At 34.0% G+C, this 26,399-nt stretch overlaps 2 protein-coding genes across 10 annotated transcripts in view; one reads left to right on the forward strand and one right to left on the reverse strand.

Annotated features, from left to right (window-relative positions):
* The first annotated feature begins 101 nt into the window (after positions 1-101).
* Positions 102-13,277, forward strand: YARS2 (tyrosyl-tRNA synthetase 2). The gene is made up of 5 exons (XM_074270585.1): positions 102-914; positions 9,527-9,694; positions 11,244-11,399; positions 11,749-11,919; positions 13,065-13,277. The coding sequence occupies exons 1-5, from the start codon at positions 133-135 to the stop codon at positions 13,222-13,224; spliced, it is 1,437 nt and encodes a 478-aa protein (XP_074126686.1). The 5' UTR covers positions 102-132; the 3' UTR covers positions 13,225-13,277.
* A 2,351-nt stretch (positions 13,278-15,628) lies between these two features.
* The window catches only part of DNM1L (dynamin 1 like), a 54,508-nt gene continuing 43,737 nt past the window's right edge, over positions 15,629-26,399 (reverse strand). For 3 of the 9 annotated variants that reach the window (XM_074270578.1, XM_074270575.1, XM_074270584.1), the window contains 8 exons: positions 25,488-25,580; positions 23,012-23,068; positions 21,953-22,030; positions 21,578-21,610; positions 18,152-18,322; positions 17,810-17,919; positions 16,480-16,639; positions 15,629-15,886 (listed from right to left, as the gene is read on the reverse strand). In XM_074270578.1, coding sequence (XP_074126679.1) covers positions 15,830-15,886; positions 16,480-16,639; positions 17,810-17,919; positions 18,152-18,322; positions 21,578-21,610; positions 21,953-22,030; positions 23,012-23,068; positions 25,488-25,580 — 759 coding nt within the window. In that variant the 3' untranslated portion in view covers positions 15,629-15,829. The remainder of the gene's footprint in view (positions 15,887-16,479; positions 16,640-17,809; positions 17,920-18,151; positions 18,323-21,577; positions 21,611-21,952; positions 22,031-23,011; positions 23,069-25,487; positions 25,581-26,399) is intronic. The other 6 variants (XM_074270582.1, XM_074270580.1, XM_074270579.1 and 3 more) reach the window with 3 other exon arrangements.

Here is a 26,399-nt window from a genome sequence, read left to right on the forward strand (position 1 = left end):
AGTTTTCCACCTCAGTCTTCCGGACTACAGGGCCGGAAGCAAGGCTTTCTCAGACCCGGGGAACCTAAGGAGGAGGAGACTGAACCTACAATCCCACTATGCCTTGCGAGGTTTTCCGCTCAGCTGGACAAGATGGCGGCGCCCACGTTACGGCTCTTTTGGCTGGGTCGCCGTTTCTGCTTGTGCAGACGGCTGGAGGCCCGGCCGTCAGGTCAGCGTGAGAGCCACTCGGGGGCGCAGGACCTGCTGGTGACGCAAAGAAAGCGAGGTCTGTTCAAGGAAATTTTCCCAGCAAAGGGAGTGGACTTGGAGCTGCCGGAGCTTTTAGCCAGCGGAGCGAAGGCTGGCGTCGCACAAACTGTATACTGTGGGTTCGACCCCACGGCTGACTCGCTGCACGTCGGCCACCTTCTGACGGTTCTTGGGCTGCTGCAGTTCCAGCGTGCTGGTCACCATGTCATCGCTGTGGTTGGCGGTGCCACCGCGCGCCTCGGGGACCCTAGTGGACGCACCAAAGAGCGGGAAGCTCTGAGCGCGGAGCGCGTTCGGGAGAACGCCCGAACCCTGCGGGACTCTCTCGAACGGCTGTCCGCCCACCACCGGCGCTTTTTCCACGATGGGCGGACGTGGGGCACCTTCACGGTCCTGGATAACGCGGCGTGGTACTCGCAGCAGCCGCTGGTGGACTTCTTGTCCACCGTGGGCGGCTGCTTTCGCATGGGGACGCTGCTGAGCCGGCACAGCGTGCAGTCCCGACTGAAGAGCCCGGAGGGCATGAGCCTGACTGAATTCTTCTACCAAGTCCTCCAGGCCTACGACTTCTACTACTTGCACCAGCGCTACGGGTGCCGCATCCAACTAGGAGGCTCGGACCAGCTGGGCAACATAGTGTCTGGCTACGAATTCATCCACAAGTAAGGGCCTCCGGGGCTGGAGGCTGCTGCTAGCTCTGTGGTGAGGTGGGAGAGGCCGCGCAGGCTTAACGAGTTTAAAAACTTTGTGTTAGACAGTGTAAGGACAACTAGAAAAAAATAGTTGCGTCCTCTCATCACTCTTTACCCCAGCTCCAGTCACTGAGATTCCATCTGGACCTGGATATGTAAATTCGAGGAAATTTGAGAAGGGAGGAAAGACTGGGAATCAACCTCTGGAGAAGAGGGAGCCCCTTGGAGGAAGAAAGTGATAAAAAGATAAAGTTTTAAGTATGGGTGATGCCGAAGTGAGAAACAATGCTTAATTTAGGGAAAAGTAGTAGATCTATTTTTCCGGAACATAAATTTAGGAAGGAGAATACTGTGAAATCTGAAAAAAAAAAAAAAAAAAATTCAGACCAAACTCTGGAAATCTTTAAAGTGTCATCAGACTGAGGGGTTTATATTTTATTCTAGAGCTATTGAAATATTTTAGGCAGAGGAGTGACATAACCGAACATTTTGGCAGCTGTGCACCAGATGAACTGGAGAGGACCAAGTTGAAGCAGGGAGACCAAATTGTATTGCAATAATACAATAGTCTGTTCCAGGCAAAAGATAGTGAGGACTTGAACTAGGGCGGTGGTGGCAGTTATTTGAATTGAGAAAAACGGATGGAAGCTAGAAAAGGAAAGAAGATAAAATCAGTGAAATGTGACAGCTTAGTAGCAAGTAGGAAAGAGAATGGTTTTGAAATTGTAAACTTGGATATCAGGATGTATGATGGTGTCTTCTACTGAAAAAAGGAATGTTTGGGGAAGGTTTAAGGGAGAATACTGTAAGTTCTGTGAAATTTGATGTGCTGATCTTGATGGAGATGTCAGTAGGCAGTTGCTGTAGGGCAGGATATGGGGAAAAACATTAGACTGACTATATATAGTAAATGTGTGAGTCATCTGCATTTTGTTGTGCAGTCCTGTCCCATTCATGATCCCATTTGGGATATTCTTGGCAAAAAAAAAAAAAAAAAGTAGTGGACTGGTTTGGCCTTTAGTTCCACAGTTCCATTTGAAAGATGAAGAAACTGATGCAAACAGGGTTAAGTGACTTGTCACACAGCTAGAAGTGTCTGAAACTTGGGTCTTCCTGACTAGGCCTGGCACTTTATCCTCCTAGCTGCATTGAGCTAATAATTGAACATATGGGAGCAGATAAGGTCACCAGGAAAGCTTATAGAGAGAGAGGAGACCCCAGCATTGAGCAGTGGAGGACAACCCCATTTCATGGGATTAGACATGAATGATAAGTTAGCAAAGGAGAAGGCAAACCAAGAGCAAGCAATATTCAGGGTAGGAGAGAGTGTCCAAAAGAGAGGGTGCTGCATAGTGTTCAAATAGGAGGAAGGACTAAGTAAAGGCTCCTGGTTGAAGGAATTTAAGGTAAATTTAGAGAAAATAGTTTTAGTAATTGGTGAGAGTGGAAGGCAGATTGTAAGGGGATATGTAGGCAATGAGCATAAAGTGACTCATGAAGAAAGACTTAAGTAACAAAGAAGAAATCAGCAGAAAAAAGGAAATTGAAGATCAGAGTTAATGATCCATGGAATGAGCTTCCTGAAGAAACTAAAGGATGAAGTGGAGGAGTGGGCCTTAGCAAGAAAGGCTAACTCTCCTCAGAAAGGAGTAGAAGGACTGTTAAGCATAGGTCTAAGGCAACCTGTAATGGTCCAAAAAGTGACATATGGCAAGAAAATGGCAGAAGTGGACAAAACTGGGACAGGCTAGATAATAGATAGTAGATAGTAGGCTCTGTGACACTCATCAAGAGTGCCTGGCTTTTGAGATATTGGGAAGAATTCCAGAGCCAAGAGGGTCAGTTCCCCAAGGATGGCACAAAAAGATGGATAAATCTCTTTAGCCAAATTTTTCTAAATGCAGATACAGTTGACTGTTGGCCCATAAATAAGAACAAATAAAAACATGATTCCTTCAAGGAACTCAATTTATCAAGTTAATTCTCTGTTTAAAGGTAATATGATATCATATTTCTGGACACTCCATTCATGAGTGCAGATTGTACTCTCAGTAATCCTGGTTGATATGGCCTCAGTTAATCTGGTGTTGAGTTTTTCAGAATTTAGCTAGGTGACAACATAAGTCCATTGCTACACTCGGACTTAAATCTTGCCATCATCTTAAGATTTAGTAAAACTTGTGTTCTGCTTGGCATAGTCTTCAGACTCTTAAGATTTTCTCTAGACCAAAGCTTCTTAGTACTGGGTTGCAAGCCCTTATGGTATCCCAAAATTGTATAAAAATTTCTTAGGTAAAAAAGTATTGGAAATAGAAAAAATTTAAGAAGCTTTGCTCTAGACCGAGGCATTAGACCAAGAACTGGAATATAAAGACAAGACATATATATGGATAAAAAATAATGCATATAAATTTAATCGTATATGCATCACAAATATAAGATTTATACAAATTAAGATAAAGCAAAATAGACCTAATGGAAACTTAATCCAGTTCCTAACCAGAAATATGAATTCCTTTTATAATATCCCTGATAATTGGTCCCCCTTCATGGCAAACTCCAGTGACTGGGAACTCACTATGTTGAGAAAGGATATAATGATAATCATCACTTAAATAGTCTGAATACACAGGATAGTGTCATTCTGAGCCTTTTAGCTAATATAAATCATTCATGTAAGAAATCCAGTGGCTAACTTTTGGATAGTATAGTTGCAAATGTCATAAAAAGTAAAACCTTTTTTTTAAATATGATACAAAATATTAGAAGAAAGTTTCCTTTTGGTTTTTACTTATATATTTATTCTCCCTCCCAAGTTTATAATGCTATTTTATTTTTAAGGTTTTATTGACATACTTTGTTTTTCACATCTCATTCATTTCTAGATTCTGGCTATATACCTCCTCGCTTCATAAGTCTTCTCTCGTAACAACAAAAGAGTTAAGCAAAATCAACTTGTATATGTGACTTCATAGGGCAACTTTTATTTAAAGCATCTATAACCTAATTGATGTGAGTACTTTATACCTACACAGATTGTATCCTCACTATATCTGATATCTGATAAGTTGCTGTGTGACTTACAGAAAATTAATTAGTTGGTGGCCAGTTTTCTAGTACTGAATTCCGGTTTAGCTAGGCTGATTCTTGTATAACAAATTTGGTGTAATGTAATAGACATATTACTGCATTTAAAGACATAGGTTAAATCCTTGCTCTCACAAGAGACAGCTCAACTTTCTGTGCTTCACTGCCCCTACATAAAATGAACAGATTTAAGTTTTTTCAACTCCAAATTCTATGATTCAATGTTTGCTGCTTTGCCCTTACATGAAACTTTTTTCATCTTGAAGAAACACAAGATTTTAGAGATGGCTGTATATTCTAGAGTCCCTAATAATGATGACATTGGAGTATTACACATGTATTACATTGGAGTATTACACTGTATTACACATAATACCCAGGCTAAAACAAGTTGTAGAGAGTTTTAAGTCACAAAAAGCATTAATTACTAGTGAATTTTGGTGATGAAAATACACTTGCATTTTTTCCCAAACTAGTACAAAAACGGAATTTTTTGCTCTGTAATTCTGCTAGTCTTGGCAATGTTAATAAAGACTCTGACAGATTGATTTTTGTATCTAAGCAGATCTTTTCTTCTTCAAAGGAAGAAAAATGACAGAGCTATATCAGTCTCCCACATAGACTCATATAAGTGTTAGTTTTTCAAAAGAGCCTCTTGGTAAGCTCCAAGAGGGTGCTGAGCACATCTGATTAGGATGCTTCCTGGATGGTATATAGCAGGACTTCTTAAACTTTTTCCACTCACAACCCTTTTTTTGCCCAAGAAATTTTTATGTGATCCTATGTAAATAAGTATATAAAATAATATAGTATACAAATCAAAATATATGAGAATAAATAATTTCATGGCCCCTCTAATTCAGTCATAATATGGAGTTGTGACCCACAGTTTAAGAAAAGGAATATACAAGATAGCTAGATGTCTCAGTGATCAGTAATTATTGCTTCCATCCAAACAGTGCTCAAGATAGTAAACAGATCTAGTAGCAGCTGACTGAAAGTGAGACCTCACAATGAGTGCAAATATTGACAGGTTACCAAAAAAATGAAATGTCAACTGATAAGGAAGAACAAAATAAGTTTCTACTTATTTAAAAAGAAGCTACATGATTATAATGGAAAAAACACTGAAGTAGAGTTTAGGAGATCTTGTACTATCTTCTCCATAACTTGCTTTGTAACCTTGGACAAGGTTTTTACCTCTCTATCCATAGTTTCTTCATCTTTAAAACTGGAGGATTAAATTAAATGATATCTAAAGTCCCTTCTGATTTTTATAATTATCTGGACTCAGGATAATTATAAAATTATTATATAATTTATATATATATTTTACCTGATAATCGGTCCCCCTCCTTGGCAAACTCCAATGACTGGGAACTCACTATGTTGAAAAGATATCATAAGTCCTTTCAGACTTAAATAGTCTGAATACACAGAATAGGGTAATTTTGAGCCTTTTAGCTAACGTATAATATATATAATTGTAAATTCAGAAACAAAAGAATTTCTACGTCTAAAGCTCCACTAAAAGTGCTACAGAGCAAAAGTAAGCCAGAATAAAAGTCAACTTGCTTTCTAACTTCACTGTGAATCTTTGCTTAAGTTTATTTAGCAAAAGGTTGCCAATTTGAAGAAAGATTATTTTTTAAAATTACTCTGATGTTGTTTTGATGACAGTGTTCATAGAATAGACCAGGATCCTAAACAATTTTATATCATGTAAAAAGATTATTGAAGAAGATTCTGGGAATAGGTCAGATGTCAAGCTCTCCAGATTTCCCGCACAAACACAACAAAATTGTGCCTCAGGGCACAATTCTAAACCAGAGAAAAACAAAGATCCTCAGAAAAAGCCCAAAATAGAGGTTAGTGAAAGGTAAATTATAAAAACCTCCAGGCTAGCTCAGCTGAAACAGCAAGCTAGAAGCCTTGGGGATTTGAGTCTGGGAAGATTGAGAGAACCTCTGCTGATAAGAAATGCTAGGGCTAACTGAGAAATGTGACCCTGGGCAAGAAAGAACCAGTACACTTCTGCCTAGTGAGAGCAGAAGCCAGTAGAGTTCTTGGTTTAGATTCCAGGGCCAGAGAGGAGAATTGAAAGAAGACCTGAAGCCAGAGACACCATCCTCCCTATCCCAGGGATAGACATTCAATGAACTGTCAGATTATCAGGATTTTGTTACAATTAGGCTCAACAGAAAATTTGACATATGAGAACCAAAATCAAAGGCTAATTTCAAGGGATTCAGTTAAGGACAAACTATGTTTTATATGTGGAAATGTAAATCTTTTTTTTTTTTTCTATCCAGGAGATTTAGTTAGTTATTTATTTAAAAAAAGTTTTTTTTAATTTTAGAATTATAACATTTTTTGACAGTACATATGCATAGGTAATTTTTTTTACATTATCCCTTGTACTCCCTTCTGTTCCGAATTTTTCCCCTCCTTCCCTCCACCCCCTCCCCTAGATGACATACATTCCCATACATATTAAGTATGTTATAGTATATCCTAGATACAATATATATGTGCAGAACCGAATTTTGTTGTTGTTGTTGTTGCAAAGGAAGAATTGGATACGGAAGGTAAAAATAACCTGGGAAGAAAAACAAAAAATGCAAACAGTTTACACTCATTTCCCAGTGTTCCTTCTCTGGGTGTAGCTAATTCTGACCATCATTGATCAATTGGAACTGGATTAGATCTTCTCTATGTTGAAGATATCCACTTCCATCAGAATATATCCTCATACAGTACTATTGTTGAAGTGTATAATGATCTTCTAGTTCTGCTCATTTCCCTCAGCATCAGTTGATATGTCTCTCCAAGCCTCTCTGTCTTCATCCTGCTGGATATTTCTTACAGAACAGTAATATTCCATAACATTCATGTACCATAATTTACCCAACCATTCTCCATTTGATGGGCATCCATTCATTTTCCAGTTTGTAGCCACTACAAAAAGGGCTGCCACAAACATTTTAGCACATACAAGTCCCTTTCCCTTCTTTAGTATTTCCTTGGGATATAAGCCCAGTAGTAGCACTGCTGGGTCAAAGGGTATGCACAGTTTGATAACTTTTGGGGCATAATTCCAGATTGCTCTCCAGAATGGCTGGATTCTTTCACAACTCCAACAACAATGCATCAGTGTCCCAGTTTTCCCACATCCCCTCCAACATTCATCGTTATTTGTTCCTGTCATCTTAGCCAATCTGACAGAAGTATAGTGATATCTCAGAGCTGTCTTAATTTGCATTTCTCTGATCAATAGTGATTTGGAACACTCTTTCATATGAGTGGAAATAGTTTCAATTTTATCATATGAAAATTGTCTGTTCATATCCTTTGACCATTTATCAATTGGAGAATGGCTTGAAGAAATGTAAATCATATGTCTAAGATTGTCATTAGTAATTGGGTAGTCCAAAAGAAAGAAGAGGTAGAGTTGAATATGGTATGACTCTAAAAAGCAAAATTGTAGGAAGAAGTAAAAACAGTAATTATGCTGTACAAATAAAGTATAAGAGCAAAAACTGACACTGAGGAATTAGATGAAAGAGGTGGCCTGGAAGTTCTGAAAATACTACTCACATAGGGAATGACTTAAAGGGAGGAATATGTGGGCAGCTAGGTGGTGCGGTGGATAGAGCACCAGACCTGAAGTCAGGAGGGCCCGAGTTCAAATTTGACCCCAGACACTTAATACTTCCTAATTGTGTGACCTTGGGCAAGTCAATATCTTTGCTTAAAAGGATATAATACTCTCCAAAAATCTTTAAAGAAATTAGAGGGAAAGGGAATAGAATAAGGCAGGTATAGAATGATGTACAAATTAAAGGCAATGGGATAAAGTATGTAAATTAATGGAAAAGGGATGAAGAAGGAAGGATAAGGGAGGATAATGGAGGGATCCTTGGGGCAGGGGAGATTATTATTATATATTGTATATTATTGTATTATTGTAAATTAATAATTAAGGCAAGTTAGCAGCACTAAATAGGAAACTAGAGATACACACAAACATAACAATGATCAGGAGTAGAATTTATTAGAAGAGGGGTAATTATTGATATCAAAGTCAAAAGTTTAAAAAGATCCAAATCAAAAGATAAATTTACATTGTCAAACATATTAATAGTTTTAGATATATTTGTATGTAAGTAGGTGTGGGAGTGTATATGCATATGTATACATAAATATATCCATGCTTATGCAGCCTGTTTGGGGGGAAGTGGTGGGGAGTAAAGGGAAAAAAACCTACCGAAGCAAAGAAAAGATGGACATTTCTGAATACAATGTCTTCTATTAGTATACATGCTTTAAATGTAAATTTATTATTACATATTTTGAAATCCTCTCTTCTGCACATAAGACAATTTTTCTTTTTTTTTTTTTTTTTTTTTGTAGTTTTAGATTTTAAAATGTTTTTAAAAGATTATTATTCTTTTAATGGGGCTCCTTATGTTTAAATACTTTGGAATTAGTTATTCTTGAAAGTCCTTCATTCTGCTGAAGTGACCAGGCGAGAGAAAAACAGGGCAGCCAAAATAATGAAAATTTATGAGCGTTTATTGCTAGCTAGGACTGTACCCCACCAGAACAAGAGGGTCAGCAAATGAGTGGTCTCAGGGCCACATATTTATAGGAAGAAGAGAGAGACATCAAAATTTTTTTTGATACATTTGTCATAATAAAGGATTTCTATTCTAAATAGGAGGCAAAAAATGTTATCACTCTAAGGGGCTCATTTTCAGGCAGCAGCAAGGAGTATTTCTTTAAGCTTATCAAGTCAAGGACTCAGGTCTCTTGGGACAGCACATCTGGGGAGTGTAAGAATACCATCTGCAGTAGGGAGTGAAGAACTAATAATAAACTTCTAATTACAAAGATTCAAGATTATGTTTCTCACGGTCCCATTTGGGGTGCTTTTCCACTTCATTGCAAACTGATATTTCTGATTATCTTATGAGACATTTAAAATTCACAAAGTACAGTTGATTTCTATATTACAAACATGCCATATAGTACTTTAGAAAGGTATTAGAAAATCAAAATGTCCACTTATAATGCTTCTACTACCAAACTCATATGGTTCATTAATTTTTTAAAAATGCTTTTTAAAATCATAAACATGAGTCATATTTTTGTAGATGAGAGTAGATGAGAAATTACTATATGAGGACAGTGTGGAAAGGACACTATATTAGTAGTCAAGATCTGAGTCCTAGTTTCAGGTCTTTGGCAAAGTTAATTTTAATTATCAGCACATGCGTGTGTGTCTATCTGTATCTCTGTGTGCATAGGTCCACCCATGCACCTTTCCATCCATTCCTTTCCAGCTATAAATATTTTGAGAGGTAGAATATAAATTGCATCTATTTTTGCTTCCTATCTGTTCATATTTTTTCTAATGTGGGGATTTATGCTTTCGGAAGGTATTTACAAATTTGTGAGAAAATTAACACTGAAAAATGTTCTTTATTATATAGGATGACTGGAGAAGATGTATTTGGAATCACTGTTCCTCTGATTACTAGTACAACTGGAGCTAAACTGGGAAAATCTGCTGGCAATGCTGTTTGGTTAAACAGAGACAAAACATCTCCTTTTGAATTTTATCAATTTTTTGTCAGACAGCCTGATGACTGTATAGAAAAGTAAGTGGTGATTTTTGAGAGGTAAAATTTGCTACAGAAAAAAATATATAAATCCCTTAATTACAAGTTAAATTTTTAAGCATTGTTCCTTTTCCTGTATTTAGATTGTTTCATGCAGACCTAGCATATGGGAACTTGAATTTCTTTAATCCAAAATGCTTACCAACATGATTCTCTTTTTAGTGAACAATTATCCTAGAATATAGCTAATATACTCTTTAAAAAAAATATTTGCAGGCTTTGTGTTAATTGTTGCCCTGTGTATATATTTATACTTACTTACCATAAGGGTTTTCTTTACATGTAAGTATAATGTATAAAATTGTTTTAATATCTCTTTCATTTCAAGTGATTTCAGTGTGACTGACAACCTGTAGTTTAGTTGCATAATGTTGTGATATTCTTCCTACTAAAATGCTTTAAAAAGTGTTTTTTTTTTGCTACTCAGGCAGACATCTTGCTGAGTTCAAATGTGACTTAAAAGCATTTGCCTTCATTGCCTCCCATCTATAAAAGTGTTGGAGAAAGAAATAGCAAATGTTTGTTTGCTTAAAAAGGCTAAACAATTTTTTTTTTGGTCAACATGATAAAATCTTTTGGAGAAGTGTTATATTTTTTATATATATATATATATATATATATATATATATATATATATATATATATATATATGTAAATAAAACTCTATCTTCATCAGCCTTGTGGTGGCTGGCCTGGTCTCCTGCACTTCTCCACAGAAACCAAGACTCCTGAAGTCCTCTAAGAAAGCTAGATGAGGCCCCAGGCAAGGAGACAAGACTTTGAAGGAGACAGTAAAGGATTTGGACTTTTAACACCTGGCTATTCTTGTGGTGATTAATCTGATGAAAAGAAGGCTGCCCCAAAGACCTCTAGAAACCCCCAAAAAACCCACCAAAGAATATTACATTTTATATAAAGGCTTTATAAAAAGGATTTTAAAATTTTGTTATGAACAGATTGGGCAATGTTATTAAAAATAATACTATAGAAATGAAAAAATTGCAAATTATGAATAAAGCAAAATGAAGTAAACAGTACAAGGATTAATGCAGTATTAAAACCAGTGTTAAAAAAAAAAAAAAAAAAGATGGCCATGATGCAAAAGAGCTGAGGAAGAAGCATACTACCTCTGACAAAGAGGGTTGGCTTCTAGGTACAATAAGACCTGTATGCCATGTGTTATTTTCCCCCATACATTTCCCAAATAGCAAACATCCATTTATTTCTTTGTTGCTGTGAGTAGTTTTGGGACCTTGTTTCTGGGTTTTTTTGGTATTTTTTTAAGTAATCAAATCATGATTTCTAACTCAAATTTTTCACAAGGGTTTTCCAAATTTTGTCTTTTAAGGGTCCAAAATTATTTTCTTCATTTAGGCATAGTTAGTATTTTTCTAAATATATTTAAAACATTAGAAATTTCTTTGAAAATTGATACTTGAAGGTTAGTATTTGAAATGTAAGGAAGTTGGGAAAGATTATGGAAATATTATAGAAAATACCAACTACATTGCTGGCTTTTTTCTTTAAGGTACCTTAAACTCTTCACTTTTTTACCCCTTCCGGAGATTGAAAATATAATGCAGATGCATACCAAGGCACCAGAAAAATGGGGGCCTCAGATACGACTTGCAACAGAAGTAACAAAATTTGTTCATGGCCAAGAAGGATTACAATCTGCCAAAAGGTAATCTTTTCAAACCTTAGCCAGCCTAGAAGATATGAAGCCACATCACATCGGTAAAAATTAATTTTACATAAAATATGGGACAAGTTTCATTCAAAAGATGAACGGTCAATAACCAGAAGAATTGATCTAAGATTTAGGCTGCAAATTTGTTACTAACCAAATTTGACCTGGACATTTTAAAGAATATTTTCTTACATTATAACATAAGAATATTGGATTAAATAATTCCTAAAATCCCTTCCAATTCAGAAAATTCTATAACTTTTAAAATTGCTTTGGGGTCAAAATCATCAGTAAATATATTTATTAAAATGTTCAGATCACTTGAAATATTCATCTTTTTCAGGTGTACACAAGCCCTTTATCATTGCAGTATAGATGCACTTGAGATTATGTCTGATGAAGAGTTAAAAGAGCTATTTAAAGAAGCTCCATTCTCTGAATTGGTTCTTGATCCTGGAACAAGTGTATTAGATTTATGTCGCAAAGCAAATGCCATTCCAAGTGGCCCAAGAGGGTAAGATTTATATTAATCATCTATGTCCAAAGGCATAGTTCACATCATGAATTTTAGTTAAGCAGTTTGTTCTTTTTTCTGCCTGATACAACTAATACTTTTCACTGTCTTCCAAAAAGTCCATGGCTGAGGTTTCAATCCCCAGGTCTCCCAGGGAGAAGGGAATCCTGTTAGACTAGAGGGACTGGTAGATTGACACTAGAGGTAGAGGCTCATTCTTTGACCAAAAGACCATTCTTTGAAACAAAGAAAAATACAAAAGAGAGGAATTGGAATCAGAAGGAAAAAATTTTGATATTTTGAGATGTATGTTAAATCAAGAAGCATTTATTCAGTGCTTTGAATATTCAGTCATTTTGCTATTATAATAAGCATTGGAAACTTCAATGAAAGATATTCAGTTACCAATAACTAGATATGATATCACAAAATTTAAATAGTATTTTGATAGGAAATCACTTATTTGTAACTGATGGGGCTTTCTGTTTATAGTCAATATTTGTCTATAGACCATAGTTTGTCAGAATGGATAAAAATGAGAGGATAATGAAAAGAAACCAGAAGCCAGAAGAAAGGAAATTGACAGTTTTGATACAGGATTTTAAACTAATGCAAGTCAATTACTATATGAAAATCAAAAAGACTAATTTAAAATTAATCAGATTTGTTGACTGAGCAAAAAAAATAGCCAACAGTCAAAAAAAAAAAAAAAGTTTTCACTGAAAAGTATGAAAAGAGAAAATGGGAATAACACAGTCATTTATAAGTTTCATTTATGAGTTAAGGTTTGAAAAATATTTCTATACCAATAATTCTAATACATAGTATAATAGATGACTGAGTCAGAACATAGTTTGCATAGTCAGTCATACATCTACTAATGGTGGAAGCTAGAATTTTAAGCCAGGTGCTACACTCTTCTCTTACACACTACAGAGGAAACAAAGAAACAAAAAAATGTTCTCTTTAACAGTGATGTTTGTCTGTACTTTTGACTTATTCAAAGTTCCTTGAGGGAGAGAAAGAAGCACACAGATCATAACAACTCTCTTAAGTTGGAGACCTACCAAAAATATAGTCTAATAAATCTGCATTTAAATTTGAAAAAAATAAGCTTACTTTTTATTTATAAATTTCTTTTTTAGGTACCAAATGATTACAGAAGGAGGAGTCAGTATAAATCATAAGCAAGTAACTAATCCAGAAAGTGTTCTAGTCGTTGGACAACATATCCTCAAAAATGGACTTTCTCTACTCAAGATAGGAAAAAGAAATTTCTATATTATAAAGTGGCTTCAGCTATGATTAAAAAATTTACGACCTACCTAATAATAAAAATTTTATGCCAGCAGTCTAAAGATGAATTGGCTTCAGCATCTTTATTCTTTGACATTCTCAGTTTAATTACCATACTTGTGTAGGTTGTTTTATTTCTCTCAAGAAAAGAGCATCAGTGTCAGTGCATTTTGTTACTACCTGTGCAAGATTATTTAGAAAAAGCAAATAAAAAGGATTGTTAATTACTACTTACTATATTATATGACAACTGGTGGGAAGCAAAGAATGCATATTTTATTATGCAGACATTCTATAAAAGACAAAAATTTGTAGAGTTTGGGGGGGGGAAGGTTTTGAAACAAAAAGAAACTCATCTCAGTTTTCTCTTTATGAAAAAGAAATATATTAATATTTGTAAAGTGTTCAATTCAGGAGAAAAAAGTTAATGTGTTAAAAGATTTAAAAGATTTACTGAAATAGAAAAGTTCCATCATTTTGACTTAAGCTTCTCTTATCAACAAGAACCATATAATTCACTTAATTAGACGGTCATAGAATCAGAGTGTTACATGAATCATAGGATGATGGAAGTATTATATTAGTCTACTTAGTTTTATATTTTTAGAAACTTTGAAAATACAGTATAATTTAGACTTACCATCAAAAAGATGTTGTCATGAATTAATTATTTAAATATAATAAAGATGGCAGAATGAGGAAAAAAGCCCACTAATGCGGATTGCAGTGTTTGCAATTAAGGAATTTCTGCATCTAGATCATCAGACTATAACTTAGTAAGGTTGCCAAATATTTCCCTGACTAAAAAATAAAGTTAAATTGGGGTTTTGGCTAAAAAGCACCCAAGGATTAAGGATACTCTCAATTTTTAAAGAGAAGTAAACAAAAGAGTACTTGGTTTGAGAATCAGTCAAGAAACCTAAATTTGTCATTTAAGTTTTGTGAACTAATTCCAACAAGTTTTTCAAGTGGTCTACCCGTAAAATGAGAAAAGAGCTACAATAAATGATCTCCTGGTTTTAGTCCTAAAATTTTATGATTAATAGAATGCATTTTTAAATAATGAGCAAAAGTAGCATTATAAGAAAACATCTTTTTTTTCTTGCCTCTCAAATTCAACTTTTTAAAAAGTGAGGGTCAAAAAACCCTTGCAATTAAACTTCAATTTGTTTTTTTAACTTTCCTTAAGAATGAACTTAAAACAAATTTTTAAAAGTATTCATTTATTGACTTTTATAGTATGCTATCTTTCACACCAGTAATTTTATTTACAATAACAACAGACATTAAATTCAGAAATATCTATAGTTGGTGCTTTGCTTGAATGTTTCTCACCATGAAATGTATGTAATATTTTCATCCAACACTTGAGACAAAATAGGAGAAACCTGATTATGATCTGTCACTAACTAGTACTACTGATAGCCCCTCTGAAATGAAATGAGTAATGTGAGATTATTTCTTAAATTTCAGTTTTAATGTTCCTTAAAATATGGGACAAAAAATAGGGGATTTTACATGTGCATATAACTTGCTTCAGAATAAGACTAGATATATATATATATATATATATATATATATATATATATCTCAAGGTCACATATTTCGTACAATATGAAGCATAACTAAAATGATGTCCAAGGCCTTTTGTTTGATGAAGTGAAAGTTTTCAAAAAAAAAAAAGGTTCAAGAATCTTAATTCTGGCTAGGTGTTTTAAGAAATGTAATCCTCTAATGAAATCAAAAGTATAACTTGAACTTTTTTCCTATATTTAGACACTGGGAGCCTCCCCTGGCAGTTATTAGAAAAGAAGACATATCCTTATATTCAATACTTCCATCTTCTTTCCCTCCCCTCATTTGGTAAAAAATAGATACTTTCCTCTTTCTCTGCTACCTTTAGGTGATTACCTAATAAGTCACATATCTAAAACAGTTCTGCTATTGTTTATTTCAGTCCTTAAACAACAGGGAGGAAAAGTTTTTTCAAAAGTATGAATTTTTTAAAAGTCAAAATTTAATATTTGCACATTTTTTAAAGCAATGGGACAAAGTGCTTTGTTCCCAAAGTTGGAATACATCATTAACATAACTTTTTGCTTTTATCTTTCTTATAAGCTAATCTAAACCATTTTGAAAATAAAGTTGAGAAGCTGAAAGACAATTTTTTGAAAAAATGTGGACTTTACAAATCTATGATAAATACTTATCCATCAACTTGCATACCTTATCAGAGCCAGAACAGCTGATAAATGTAAAAACACATGCTTTACAGTCAAACAAAATAACCTGTAGCTATTTCTTCTCAAAGGGCTATGTATGGTAACTGCTTGAAGCCACTTATAATAAAATCACAGTTTATAGGCAAACTGGCTTCAGAAACACACAAAACAATACATACACACATGGATCATTTCAGGAAACCAGATATTCATATTTAATATGTGGGTTTAATATGTATGTTTTTTTCTGCAAAACTTTTTGTCTCAAAAATTTTTGCAGCACATTTACATAGTTCAATACAGAGGAAGATTTCACAAATGATGCTTAGTAAAGTTTGCGGTAATTATAAGTCATCAACATCTTCATCTATATAAATGCCTGGTACATTTCTTCACCAAAGATGAGTTTCTCGAATTTCAGCAATTATCTGACTGGCTCGCTGTAATGCCTACAATAAAGAAAGGGGGAAAATAAATAAAATTAAAGCTTTAAAGACATTTCTTGAATTTTTTAATGGAGGAAGTGCCAGGTTTTATTAGTTAAGTGGTCCTCAAGTCTCTGCAATAGAGTTTGAATGCTTTACAGGTCAGCTCTAGAAAGGATCTCAGTGTGTGTACTACATTCTCCCTTCTAGATTACTCTCTAGTTTTCTTCAAAATTGATTAGCCAATACCCATCTTCTAATTTTTCACAGCTTTTCACCATTTCCCCCTTCCTCAATCACACCTTGTATTTGTTTTGCATATTTTCATATGTATATTAGCTTCCTGATATAAGTAAAACCCAATAGAGGCAGGGGTTTTTGGTTTTGTAACCCTAGTGCCCCCAACATTTGTAAGCTCAATGATTATTGAAATAATGAGCAAATAACTGGATTTGAATCAATAAAAGAATACTTTTAGTATAAAGGAAAGGTGCAAGTAAGGCCAACATAAAAGAAATAATAGATAATAATTAAATGAATAATTTCTGAAAATAAATTCCATAAGTAGCTCAAATATGAAAAGATTGGCAAAAAGCCAAAAGGTGGCTGATTTTTACCTTTAACATATCAGCTGCTTCCTTTCTTCTCTGGGCCATGTCCTCAGATTCAGTCAAAAGATCATCTAATAACAATGATTTGTATAGCTGTCCTACTAACTCACTCTGAAGAGTATCCTTCACGTGATTGACTAAAAAGTGCATTACTGCCTTTGGCACACTGAAAATAAAGAAAGTTAATGAAAAGTTGGTATTCTTGGAGGAGTTTTTAAAGTTTTATTTGAGCTTAAATATAAATATTTAGAAAACAACACACATTTTGTAGCAATTCTTTTAAGCTATTTCGCCATTTTATTTTAAAAGTGAACTCAGAGATTCCTTTAGAACAACTCTTAAGAAATAATTAGGAGGCAGCTAGGTGGTGCAGTGGATAGAGCACCAGCCCTGAATTCAGGAGAACCTGAGTTCAAATCTGGTCTCAGACACTTAACACTTCCTAGCTGTGTGACCCTGGGCAAGTCACTTTAACCCCAGCTTCAGAAAAAAAAAAAAAAAGAAGAAGAAGAAATAATTAGGGGGATGAATATTGTATGATCAAACGTATGGGAACTTTTTGCTTTATTTAATGTTTCTTCTTACTATCACTGACGCTGATTTTACATGACAAGTAGAAATCTCAGAGAGGTCATTTTACAGTAAAGATATTTACACATGATCCACAACAACACTCCTGACTACAGCCCAAACCATATTAAAATATACCTGGAAAATATTTAACAACAAAAAACAGACAATATTACATTTTAAAACTTAAGTCAATAATAATAAACTTGTTAACCTGAAGGAATCCTTATGGATGGATTAGTAGCTCCCATTTCTCTGTTTAGAAAATTAACATTTCCACCAAAAATTTTTTTTAACTTTTTAGAAAATTTTAGCTTTTTTTTCCCCTTTGTTTTCTTTTGCTTTTGCTTTTTTGCTGAGGCAATTGAAGTTAAGTGACTTGCTTAGGGTCAGCTTTTTATTTTCAAAACATGCATGGATAATTTTCAACAGTCACCCCTGCAAAACCTTGTGTTCCAAATTTTTTCCAGCCTTCCATCCCACCCCCTCCCTGGATGGCAAGTAATCCAATATATATTTAACTTTGTTTTGTAACACTAAGTACCAAAAAAGTAAAAATCAATTGTAATTATAAAATCAATTAAATTTATTATACGGATTTCATATCCTTGACATTAAGGATATATTCTTCAAATGTGACATTTAGCATAAAAGTAGCATTGAAAAAATGTTCTGTTTTTGGTCATGTCAAGGAGATTCTAAATTTATAATTATTAATTTGAATAGAAAAATGAAATCAACATAAGTAGCTTATTTTAATACAAACCTGTCTTGTATATTCTTCCTGACAATAAGAAAATATGATTTGATAAGTCTTTCAATAACCTCACAATCTCGCTGTTCCCGGGCAGAGAGTTTGCGTGCAACTGGCACAGGCTACAAAGAAAAAATAGAATTTTAACTTTCTGCCTCATTTCACCTTTTTGACAATATTTTAAAGGTCTGAAAGCAACAGTTTTGAATCAATAATTTTAAACTTTAAAATTAAAAATATCCATCTTTCAATTTTTTAGGATTTTTAAAATACTTATTTTGTCTTATATTTAGACTTAAGAAAAGTTTTGTTCATATATAACTAATATTTATCTGACAGTCCCCAAATGCTCACCACATCCAATAAATTCACAGCATGGCCTTTTTGTGGACTGGCTGGTATAACAGGAAGTGGCTTTGATTTTTCTTCAGCTAACAATTCTTCAGCTTTTGAGGTTTTCAGCAATCCTCTCCAGCTGCCTGTTGTTGGTTCTTGAGCTGCATCGCCTATTCCACCAGGGGCCATCTGGAAAAAAAAATGTGAAAGCACATACAAACCATCTCATACTGACTAAGAAAGGGTATAAAATAGACATTCACACTGAATTCAAATTTCAAAAAACCCTTCATATCCACGCCTCCAAAATTTTGATTTATCAGACTTTTATGGAGGCCAGAGAGTATTAGCAGCAGCTCACAATGTGTAAAATATCTGGAATCCACTTGATCTGACATAGTTCAAAAAAAGATTTTTATCATACTGTTTCCAAAATTACAGGGAATATATCAGTCTCACTCATGAGCCTTACCCTAAACAATATCTGTCAACTCTGCAAAATTTGCCAAATCTTGCCCACAGAGATAACAAAGGATAAGTCTGATATGAGCAGGATCACAAATATTCATTATTTTACAAAGACCAACAAGTAAATGACAACTTGATCCTCAGTTCAGTGTTAATCCTAACCCAGGATAACTTTTTTTGTGTTATTTTGGGGAGGGCACAAAATTTCAAAGCTTTTATTTACCAAATTTATCTATTTAACACATTTTCATCAGAAGTTCTTGAAAACTGCATTTCCATAGAATATAAGAAAAACAAACATTCTTAAATGAAATGTGTATATTCTTATGATTGCAAATTACAATGAATTTTCCTCTCAATTCAAAAGAATCTTACATAAATCTTGGAGATAGTAGTGTCTGTTACTTAAAATTATACCTCAGACTTCTCTACATTTAGTTAACCTATAAACTCACTGACTCACTGTGATTAAAAATAGGATTGTCCACTTCACACTGTTAAGTAGTCTTCCTGTTGCCTTTTTGTTTGTGTGTGTGTGTTTTTTTTTTTTTTTTTACTTTCAAGGCTGCCTGTTCTAAATATTCGTTTTAATAGGCTTTTAACCTATTCAACAGTGAGTTTTATCTTGTTCTAAGAAGTTATGTTTCTTTGGGGAATGGCAAGAGAAGTCAACAAATATATCAAACTCTACAATTCTACATTCTGTTGAACTGAATTTAGCATTTGTAGTGAAAATCAAGGACAGCTACATTTAGCACAAGTGATTTCGTATTTAACATTTATTAATTTCCAACAAAAGGTTCACCTTTATTATTTATTTACTTTTAAGAGGCTCAACTTTTAAAAACAAGCAGTAACAGGTGCCTACTTCCTGGAGGAATACCCAAGCAACACTAGTTCTTTATTTAGTAAAATAGTATTTGCTATAAAGGAACTTACTCTAAAGAAACAAACAAGTGGCATTCATATAAATTATGTTGAATATAGTGAGATAAATATGGTTGCCATGCAGTCATGACATTTATCAACATTTATGTTTGATGATAGTTTGATATAGGGTAAAGGAAATTAAGCTAGGAATAAGACCTTGAATAAGTTATTTAACTTTTAAAAACATTAATTTTCTCATGAGTAGAGTGGGAATAACCTACCTGTCTTGCTTAAACAAAATTACTGAAATCACAAAATTATTTAATTTTAGCATTGCAAAGGCCTTTTGTAAATGGTCACATAGTCAAAACAACCTCTTTTCAAATTTGAGAAAACTAATCTAGGAGTTAATTGACTCCTATTATAAGTGACATGTAGGCAACACATGAAATTGATTAAAAATTATTTAGGTTAAAATCTTTTAAGAAAAAAATCAAACAAATGTTTTAAAATAAACATAAACCAGATGGTATTAGGTGCTAAGTGGCTAGGTTTGGATACTGAAATCTTTTTTCTTCTCTGGATTCCCCCTTTCAGAATGTTGGAGATTAGTCTGCTCTTCTCAGAATCTACCTTCTTTCTCCCACTGAGAAAAATTACAGAAGAAAATTCTAAAGGCAAGACCTTCTCTTGTACTCTGCTCCAGAGAACTGAAATATTATTAATTGAGCATTTAGCACTGTATTATCACTTAGCTACTTCACATAATTAGCCATGGGGTAAAATGTCCCAAGTTAAAGTTTTTTGAATTGGTCTCAATAATTAAATTACAAGGTTTACTCCTCAATCTCCTTCAATTTACCACCAAATGATTGGGGATTGTTTCTACCTCGACAATATCTTGTCCCTTTCTCACTATTCACATAAACTACTTAGGTTCAGATCTTCATCACTTCACTGTCTTCCACAAATCTCATTTCAATCCATTCTCCTCACAGTTGTCCAAGTGATTTTCCTTAAACACAAATTTAGCCATGTTACTTCCCTATTCAAACTTCAGTCATTTTCTATTGCTTGTATAATCAAATATAAACTGCTCTATTTGGCTTTAAAAAGTATCAATTTTATAATTATGAATACTAACATATCTCTATACAAAGAACAAAAAAGTGGCATATAAGAACTATGAATCTTCACTACATACAGATAGGAATTTTGGGGGTAGAAGAACAATTCAAATTAAACATCACCACACTAATCCTGTTTGTTTGAGCCCTGGTAAAATTTTTCAGTACTATGTAATCCAATCTGCTTTTCTTTACACTCCATCAAGATCTATCTAAATCTCTGCATTGGCTGCCCCTTCACCCCCCCATACTTTCCTGAAAGAAGGCTCAAATCAGTCACTACCTTCTTACACAAAGCCACTTTTGATCCCAATTGCTATTGCCTTTCCTTTCCAATATTGTCTTTGATAGACTGTAAGTTCCTTAAGGACTTTTTTTTTTTTTTTTAACTTCTAGCTCCTAAAAGTGATTGTCACATAAAATAATTAATAAATGCTTGCTAATCATTTCTGTTATTCAAGATATCTTTTTTATCATCCTATCAATTAGAATGGAGATGTAGATACCTGGGACAATTCACAAACTAAATAATTCAACACTAACCTCCTTCCCCCCAAGACGTAACTCTGATCCCCAGTTTATCCATCTTACTGTGGAAATGTCTGTTCTTGGGTGAAAACTCATTAATAAGAAAGCAGATAAGAATAGCAGTAGATACGCCATTATTTTCTAATGAGTCTTGCACAATAAAAGCTATACAAAATATTAGAATCAGTTTTTCATTGCTTAATTTAGAATTTTAGAAAGTTCTAGATCATCAGTGTTATTATAATCACAATAAAACTGCTAATATTGGCCACTTTCTTCAAAAAGGTAGACAAAAGGTATATGATGAATGTAACAACACAATAAAAATCAATGAATACAGATGTCATTGTACAAAACAGATTGTTTTTAGGAAGGTGGTTTTGAAGATGTAAAAAGGTTTCAATGAGAACTAAAAGCTACCAACATTTCCATTTTGAAACAGGAGACTCACTTGTTTAGTTTCTCTTCTGTTTTCCTGAATTAACTGTTAAGAGACATGTTAAACATGCAATTTAACAAGTGAGATTAATTAAATCATAGATTAAAATTCAAAGAATTAAGGACAAATATTTCAATTTTGAACATGTATTTCATTGCAAGCAAGAGTAAGCATGTACAGCAAGGAAACCTTATTCTTGAATAACCTGCCTAAATTAGTTAGAGTAAAAAATTTCAGGAAATTTTCTGTATTAACAATGACTCTAGGGTAACAAATCTTAGGTAGAACACCTTATTGACACCTTATTATGATGAACTGCAAAAGCAAGTGATTTTGTGTACTAAATGGGAATAGGCATGCGTGCTTAGATTAAGAATCACAACAGACCTTGCCATCAGCCTCTGCAGAAGCAGCAGTAGGGGGCTCCTGGGAGGCAGGTGCCAAAGTACCTGGAACTTTAGAAGACTAAAGAGAGCAAGAAATGTAGGAGGAAAAAAAAAAATCAAGGATGCTACCATGTCATTCTACAAAAATGCACTTATCAAGCCATAGCCCTCTGTTAAAAAAAAAAAAGAATGAAAAATAAAACTGTTTTCAAAAACCTAATACATCTCATTTTTTTTCCAGACTGCTTTTTATCATACCATCCAAGATGTCATCAATAATTAAAAATCATTTCTGTTTTCTGTTAGAATATTAAAAAAGAACTATTTTTGTAAAATTAGACTAGATTTTTGCTAAAGAACTCAACACATATTTTCCATACTTGTTTTGTTACAAGTTCAATAACTTATAGATATATGCTTATTTTCTTTTGTCTTCCCTCTCAAATAAAATCTCTTTTAAGTCCCAAAGTCACAAAGAAGAGTAGAATATTATGATATGTTAATGTACACAAAATTTAAGTAATGTTATTGGCAACATGAACAAATCTAGCATATTTATCTCTTCGGGCATAAAATGATCTTTCACATTCAATTTCATGGTTTAATTTAATAATATACCTATATATTTAAATTTAGAAGCAGGAATGTGATAGACAACAATGTTATAATAAATGAGTGCTGGCTAGAAGTCAAGATAATCTTGACTTCAATTTACGTCCTAATTGGAAGTGTAACAGACTTAAGTGCCAGACAACTTTACAAGTTACAGAACAGTTTCCACATCAAGGGGTAGCCCGTAGTGTTGAAATCACAAGATTAAACAAACAAAAAAAAATTAAGCTTAAGATCTGGCAAAATACGATATATTCAAATATAATCACTGAGTTATTCTGTTAATAGACCCTACTATTAAGAGACAATCATAACATTTTATATCTAAATAATGTATTTCTGCTACAATTTTTAAATACAAAAGCTATATAATTTCTGATTACAAAACTGAAGCAACACCAATTATGTGTCATTAACATATGCAGATTAAAAACCAAGATTGTTTTACCTTGTCCCGTGGAATTGTTGAAGGTAAGTCTCTTGCTAACCTATTTCTCCTTTGTTCCTATAAAAAAAAAAGTAATTGTGAATGTTAGCAATTATAGCAGGAAGGCTAGAATTTCTATGATGATTTGGAATCAAGTAGTAACAGCATTTCATTTAAAGTGCATTTGTAAACTTTTAAAAATTAGAATAATAGAATCTAATGAACAAGAATTAACATATAATCAGTTCTATAACAGGTTTCTAAATGCTTATATTCTCATTAGTACTCAATAAATGGAAAAGCATTTATTGATAGATCTATTATGTGTCAAAACTGATCAGTACTGAAAGAATGAACTAGAAGATCTCTATTTTCCCTTAGCACTTAATGCTCTAATTTAATAATAACCCAAGGAGTAGTTCTTTAGTGAGAGAAGTGAAAGTCTTTATGAACAAGAGAAAATATAGGATCATGGATTATTGAGACAAAAGTAATAGGGGATGATATAGCTTTGGAGGCATTCCTCTTTCCAGTAGGTCTGGTTTAATTCAAGGACTTCTACAGCTTTTAATATTGATTTGTCATGACTAATGGAAAGCAAATATTGCTTTGAGAGATTGAGCAGGAAAAGCAGGCATATCATGCTTCTACTTCACCACTAGCTCTGACAGTTGCTAAGGAATTAGGATAATGCTCCCAAGAGCAAGTAGCTTCTTCCTATCATCCAATAAAAAAAATGTTTAAAAGATTTTAAAACTTTTCAGATGGACAGGAACAAATAATGATAAATGTTGGAGGGGATGTGGGGAAATTGGGACACTAATACATTGCTGGTGGAGTTGCGAAAGAATCCAGCCATTCTGGAGAGCAAAGTTATCAAACTGTGCATACCCTTTGACCCAGCAGCGCTACTACTGGGATTATATCCCAAAGAAATACTAAAGAGCGGAAAGAGTCATATATGTGCCAAAATGTTTGTGGCAGCTCTTTTTGTTGTAGCTAGAAACTGGAAGATGAATGGATGTCCATCAGTTGGAGAATGGTTGGGTAAATTATGGTATATGAAGGTTATGGAATATTATTGCTCGGTAAGAAATGACCAGCAGGAGGAATACAGAGAGGCCTGGAGAGACTTACATCAACTGATGCTGAGTGAAATGAGCAGAACCAGAAGATCACTGTACACTTCAACAACAATACTGTATGAGGATGTATTCTGATGGAAGTGGAAATCTTCAACATAAAGAAGATCCAACTCACTTCCAGTTGATCAATGATGGACAGAGGTAGCTACACCCAGAGAAGAAACACTGGGAAGTGAATGTAAATTGTTAGCACTAATATCTGTCTGCCCAGGCTGCATGTACCTTCGGATTCTAATGTTTATTGTGCAACAAGAAAATGATATTCACACACATGTATTGTACCTAGACTATATTGTAACACATGTAAAATGTATGGGATTGCCTGTCATCGGGGGGAGGGAATAGAGGGAGGGGGGGGTAATTTGGAAAAATGAATAAAAAAAAAAAAAAACTGATGCTAAAAAAAAACAAAACAAAACAAAAAAAACTTTTCAGATGTTGTGCTATAAGGACAAAGGAGGGGGGTGTCTTGTGAAATCTGGACACTTAGGTTCATCAAACATTTAGGGGTGAGCTTGCTAGCTGGCCGAAAATGAACCTAAAATAAAAGGAATAGGTAAGAAGAGTCCTAGGTTGGGGAAACATCAAAGATCTAGGTGAGGCATGTTCTCAAAAGGTCCAATGAGAAGAGATGTAAAGGTTGATATTTTTAAATGGAGGGGAGAGGGATGTGTGGGAAGAGGAAGAGGCATGACAAAAGAGCCAGCTATGGCTTTTTAGAAGCTTACAATCTAGCAAATTCTATTTTTTATATTTTTATATTTTTGATTACCTGGTATATGACTTCTGAAATTGCACATTTTTCTTTTCCTTATAAATAAACTATAAAACAAGCTCTTATGGTCCATATATAAAAAAGAAGAATAAAAAAGCTAAGAAAGGATATTTAAATGTGGCAGAGGAATGGGTAATTAGGGTTTGGGTTGCAACTGAACTCATGGAACTAAGTAGGTACAAAGGGCTTGGAATCCTCAATGGGAATTTAACAATCAGAGAAACTTAAAGAGAAATGCAAGGCACATTACCAAAAGCAAAGTCCCTTAGTTTCATTCAAAAGAGGAACTGTTTTTTTAAAAAAACTAACTGTAACCCAAGTAGGCCCAAGACAAAGCACATTCTCTACAAACCTGCATAACAATATAAATTATCTTGCATGACACCAGCTGCTGGAATAGTTGGAACTGTGCAGTCTAGCCTTTCAATCCTAAAGGCCTCCAAGAATAATTCAGTAGATTCAATTTCTTCCATGTTAAACTCCATTTTAATTCAACTTCTGAATATAATCAAGTTCAAAACTCATTTCTTTCAGACAAATTAAAACAAGAACCAACAATTTTTTTTTGTTGTTTTACCTCTATATTATTGTTCATAAGTCCACAGGCATCAGCAAAGTCTGGATGTTTAGTGTTGATGTAGGCCAATTCAATTGCAACTAAGTTATGAACCTAAGGGGAAAAAATAAAGTTAGAGTATTCATTCTGTAAAATATTAATCCACTTTTAATTTGAGAAATCACTACTTATAAAATCTGCTAAATACTTAACACCAAAAATTTTCACTAAAACACAGAAGATAGCATTATTTTGGAGACAAGTTTTACCTCAAATTAATCAAATCTGTTAGAGAAAATGGTGTAATTTCAAAATTACTTAACATATCCATTAACAGAATTGCTACAGTGTTTTCCATAACAATTGGTCTTTAATTGCATACTTGTTTATTGTATGTCCAAACATATGGTTTTGCTTCTTAGAATTTTTTTAATGACCAAATGCAATTCCTTACTCTAAGGAATTGTATGTGAATCAATATTTCTTACTATGTACAATATACTACATACCACACACACACACACACACACACACTTTTTATACATAGCTATAAATATAAAATGGGCAGCTAAGTGACACAGTGGATAGAGTAGCAGCTCTGGGCAAGTCACAACACTTCAATTGCCTCAGCAAGATAAATAAAATTTCAGGGAAGAGGAGTGTGGTGCCAATATTGTTGGAGATGGAGACAAGTAGAAAAGCAGTGAAGGGGAGGAGAGGTACCACACAGTATCTGCTCTTGCTGCAAAGTTTATAGAAGGATTTGAATTTTAGGGAAGAAGTCACTCTGATACTTGAGAAAAGAAATATTTTAGTTAAAAAAAAATTAGGGTTTTCATCAACAACCTTGAAATCCAATTTTAAATGAAAAGACAAATTGAAGTAGAACTCAAAGTTACTTAAATGTTCCTCTATAATTAAGATATAAAATAT

This window comes from Sminthopsis crassicaudata, chromosome 5 (assembly GCF_048593235.1).
Source record: "Sminthopsis crassicaudata isolate SCR6 chromosome 5, ASM4859323v1, whole genome shotgun sequence".
In the NCBI taxonomy this organism is placed as follows: Eukaryota; Metazoa; Chordata; class Mammalia; order Dasyuromorphia; family Dasyuridae; genus Sminthopsis; species Sminthopsis crassicaudata.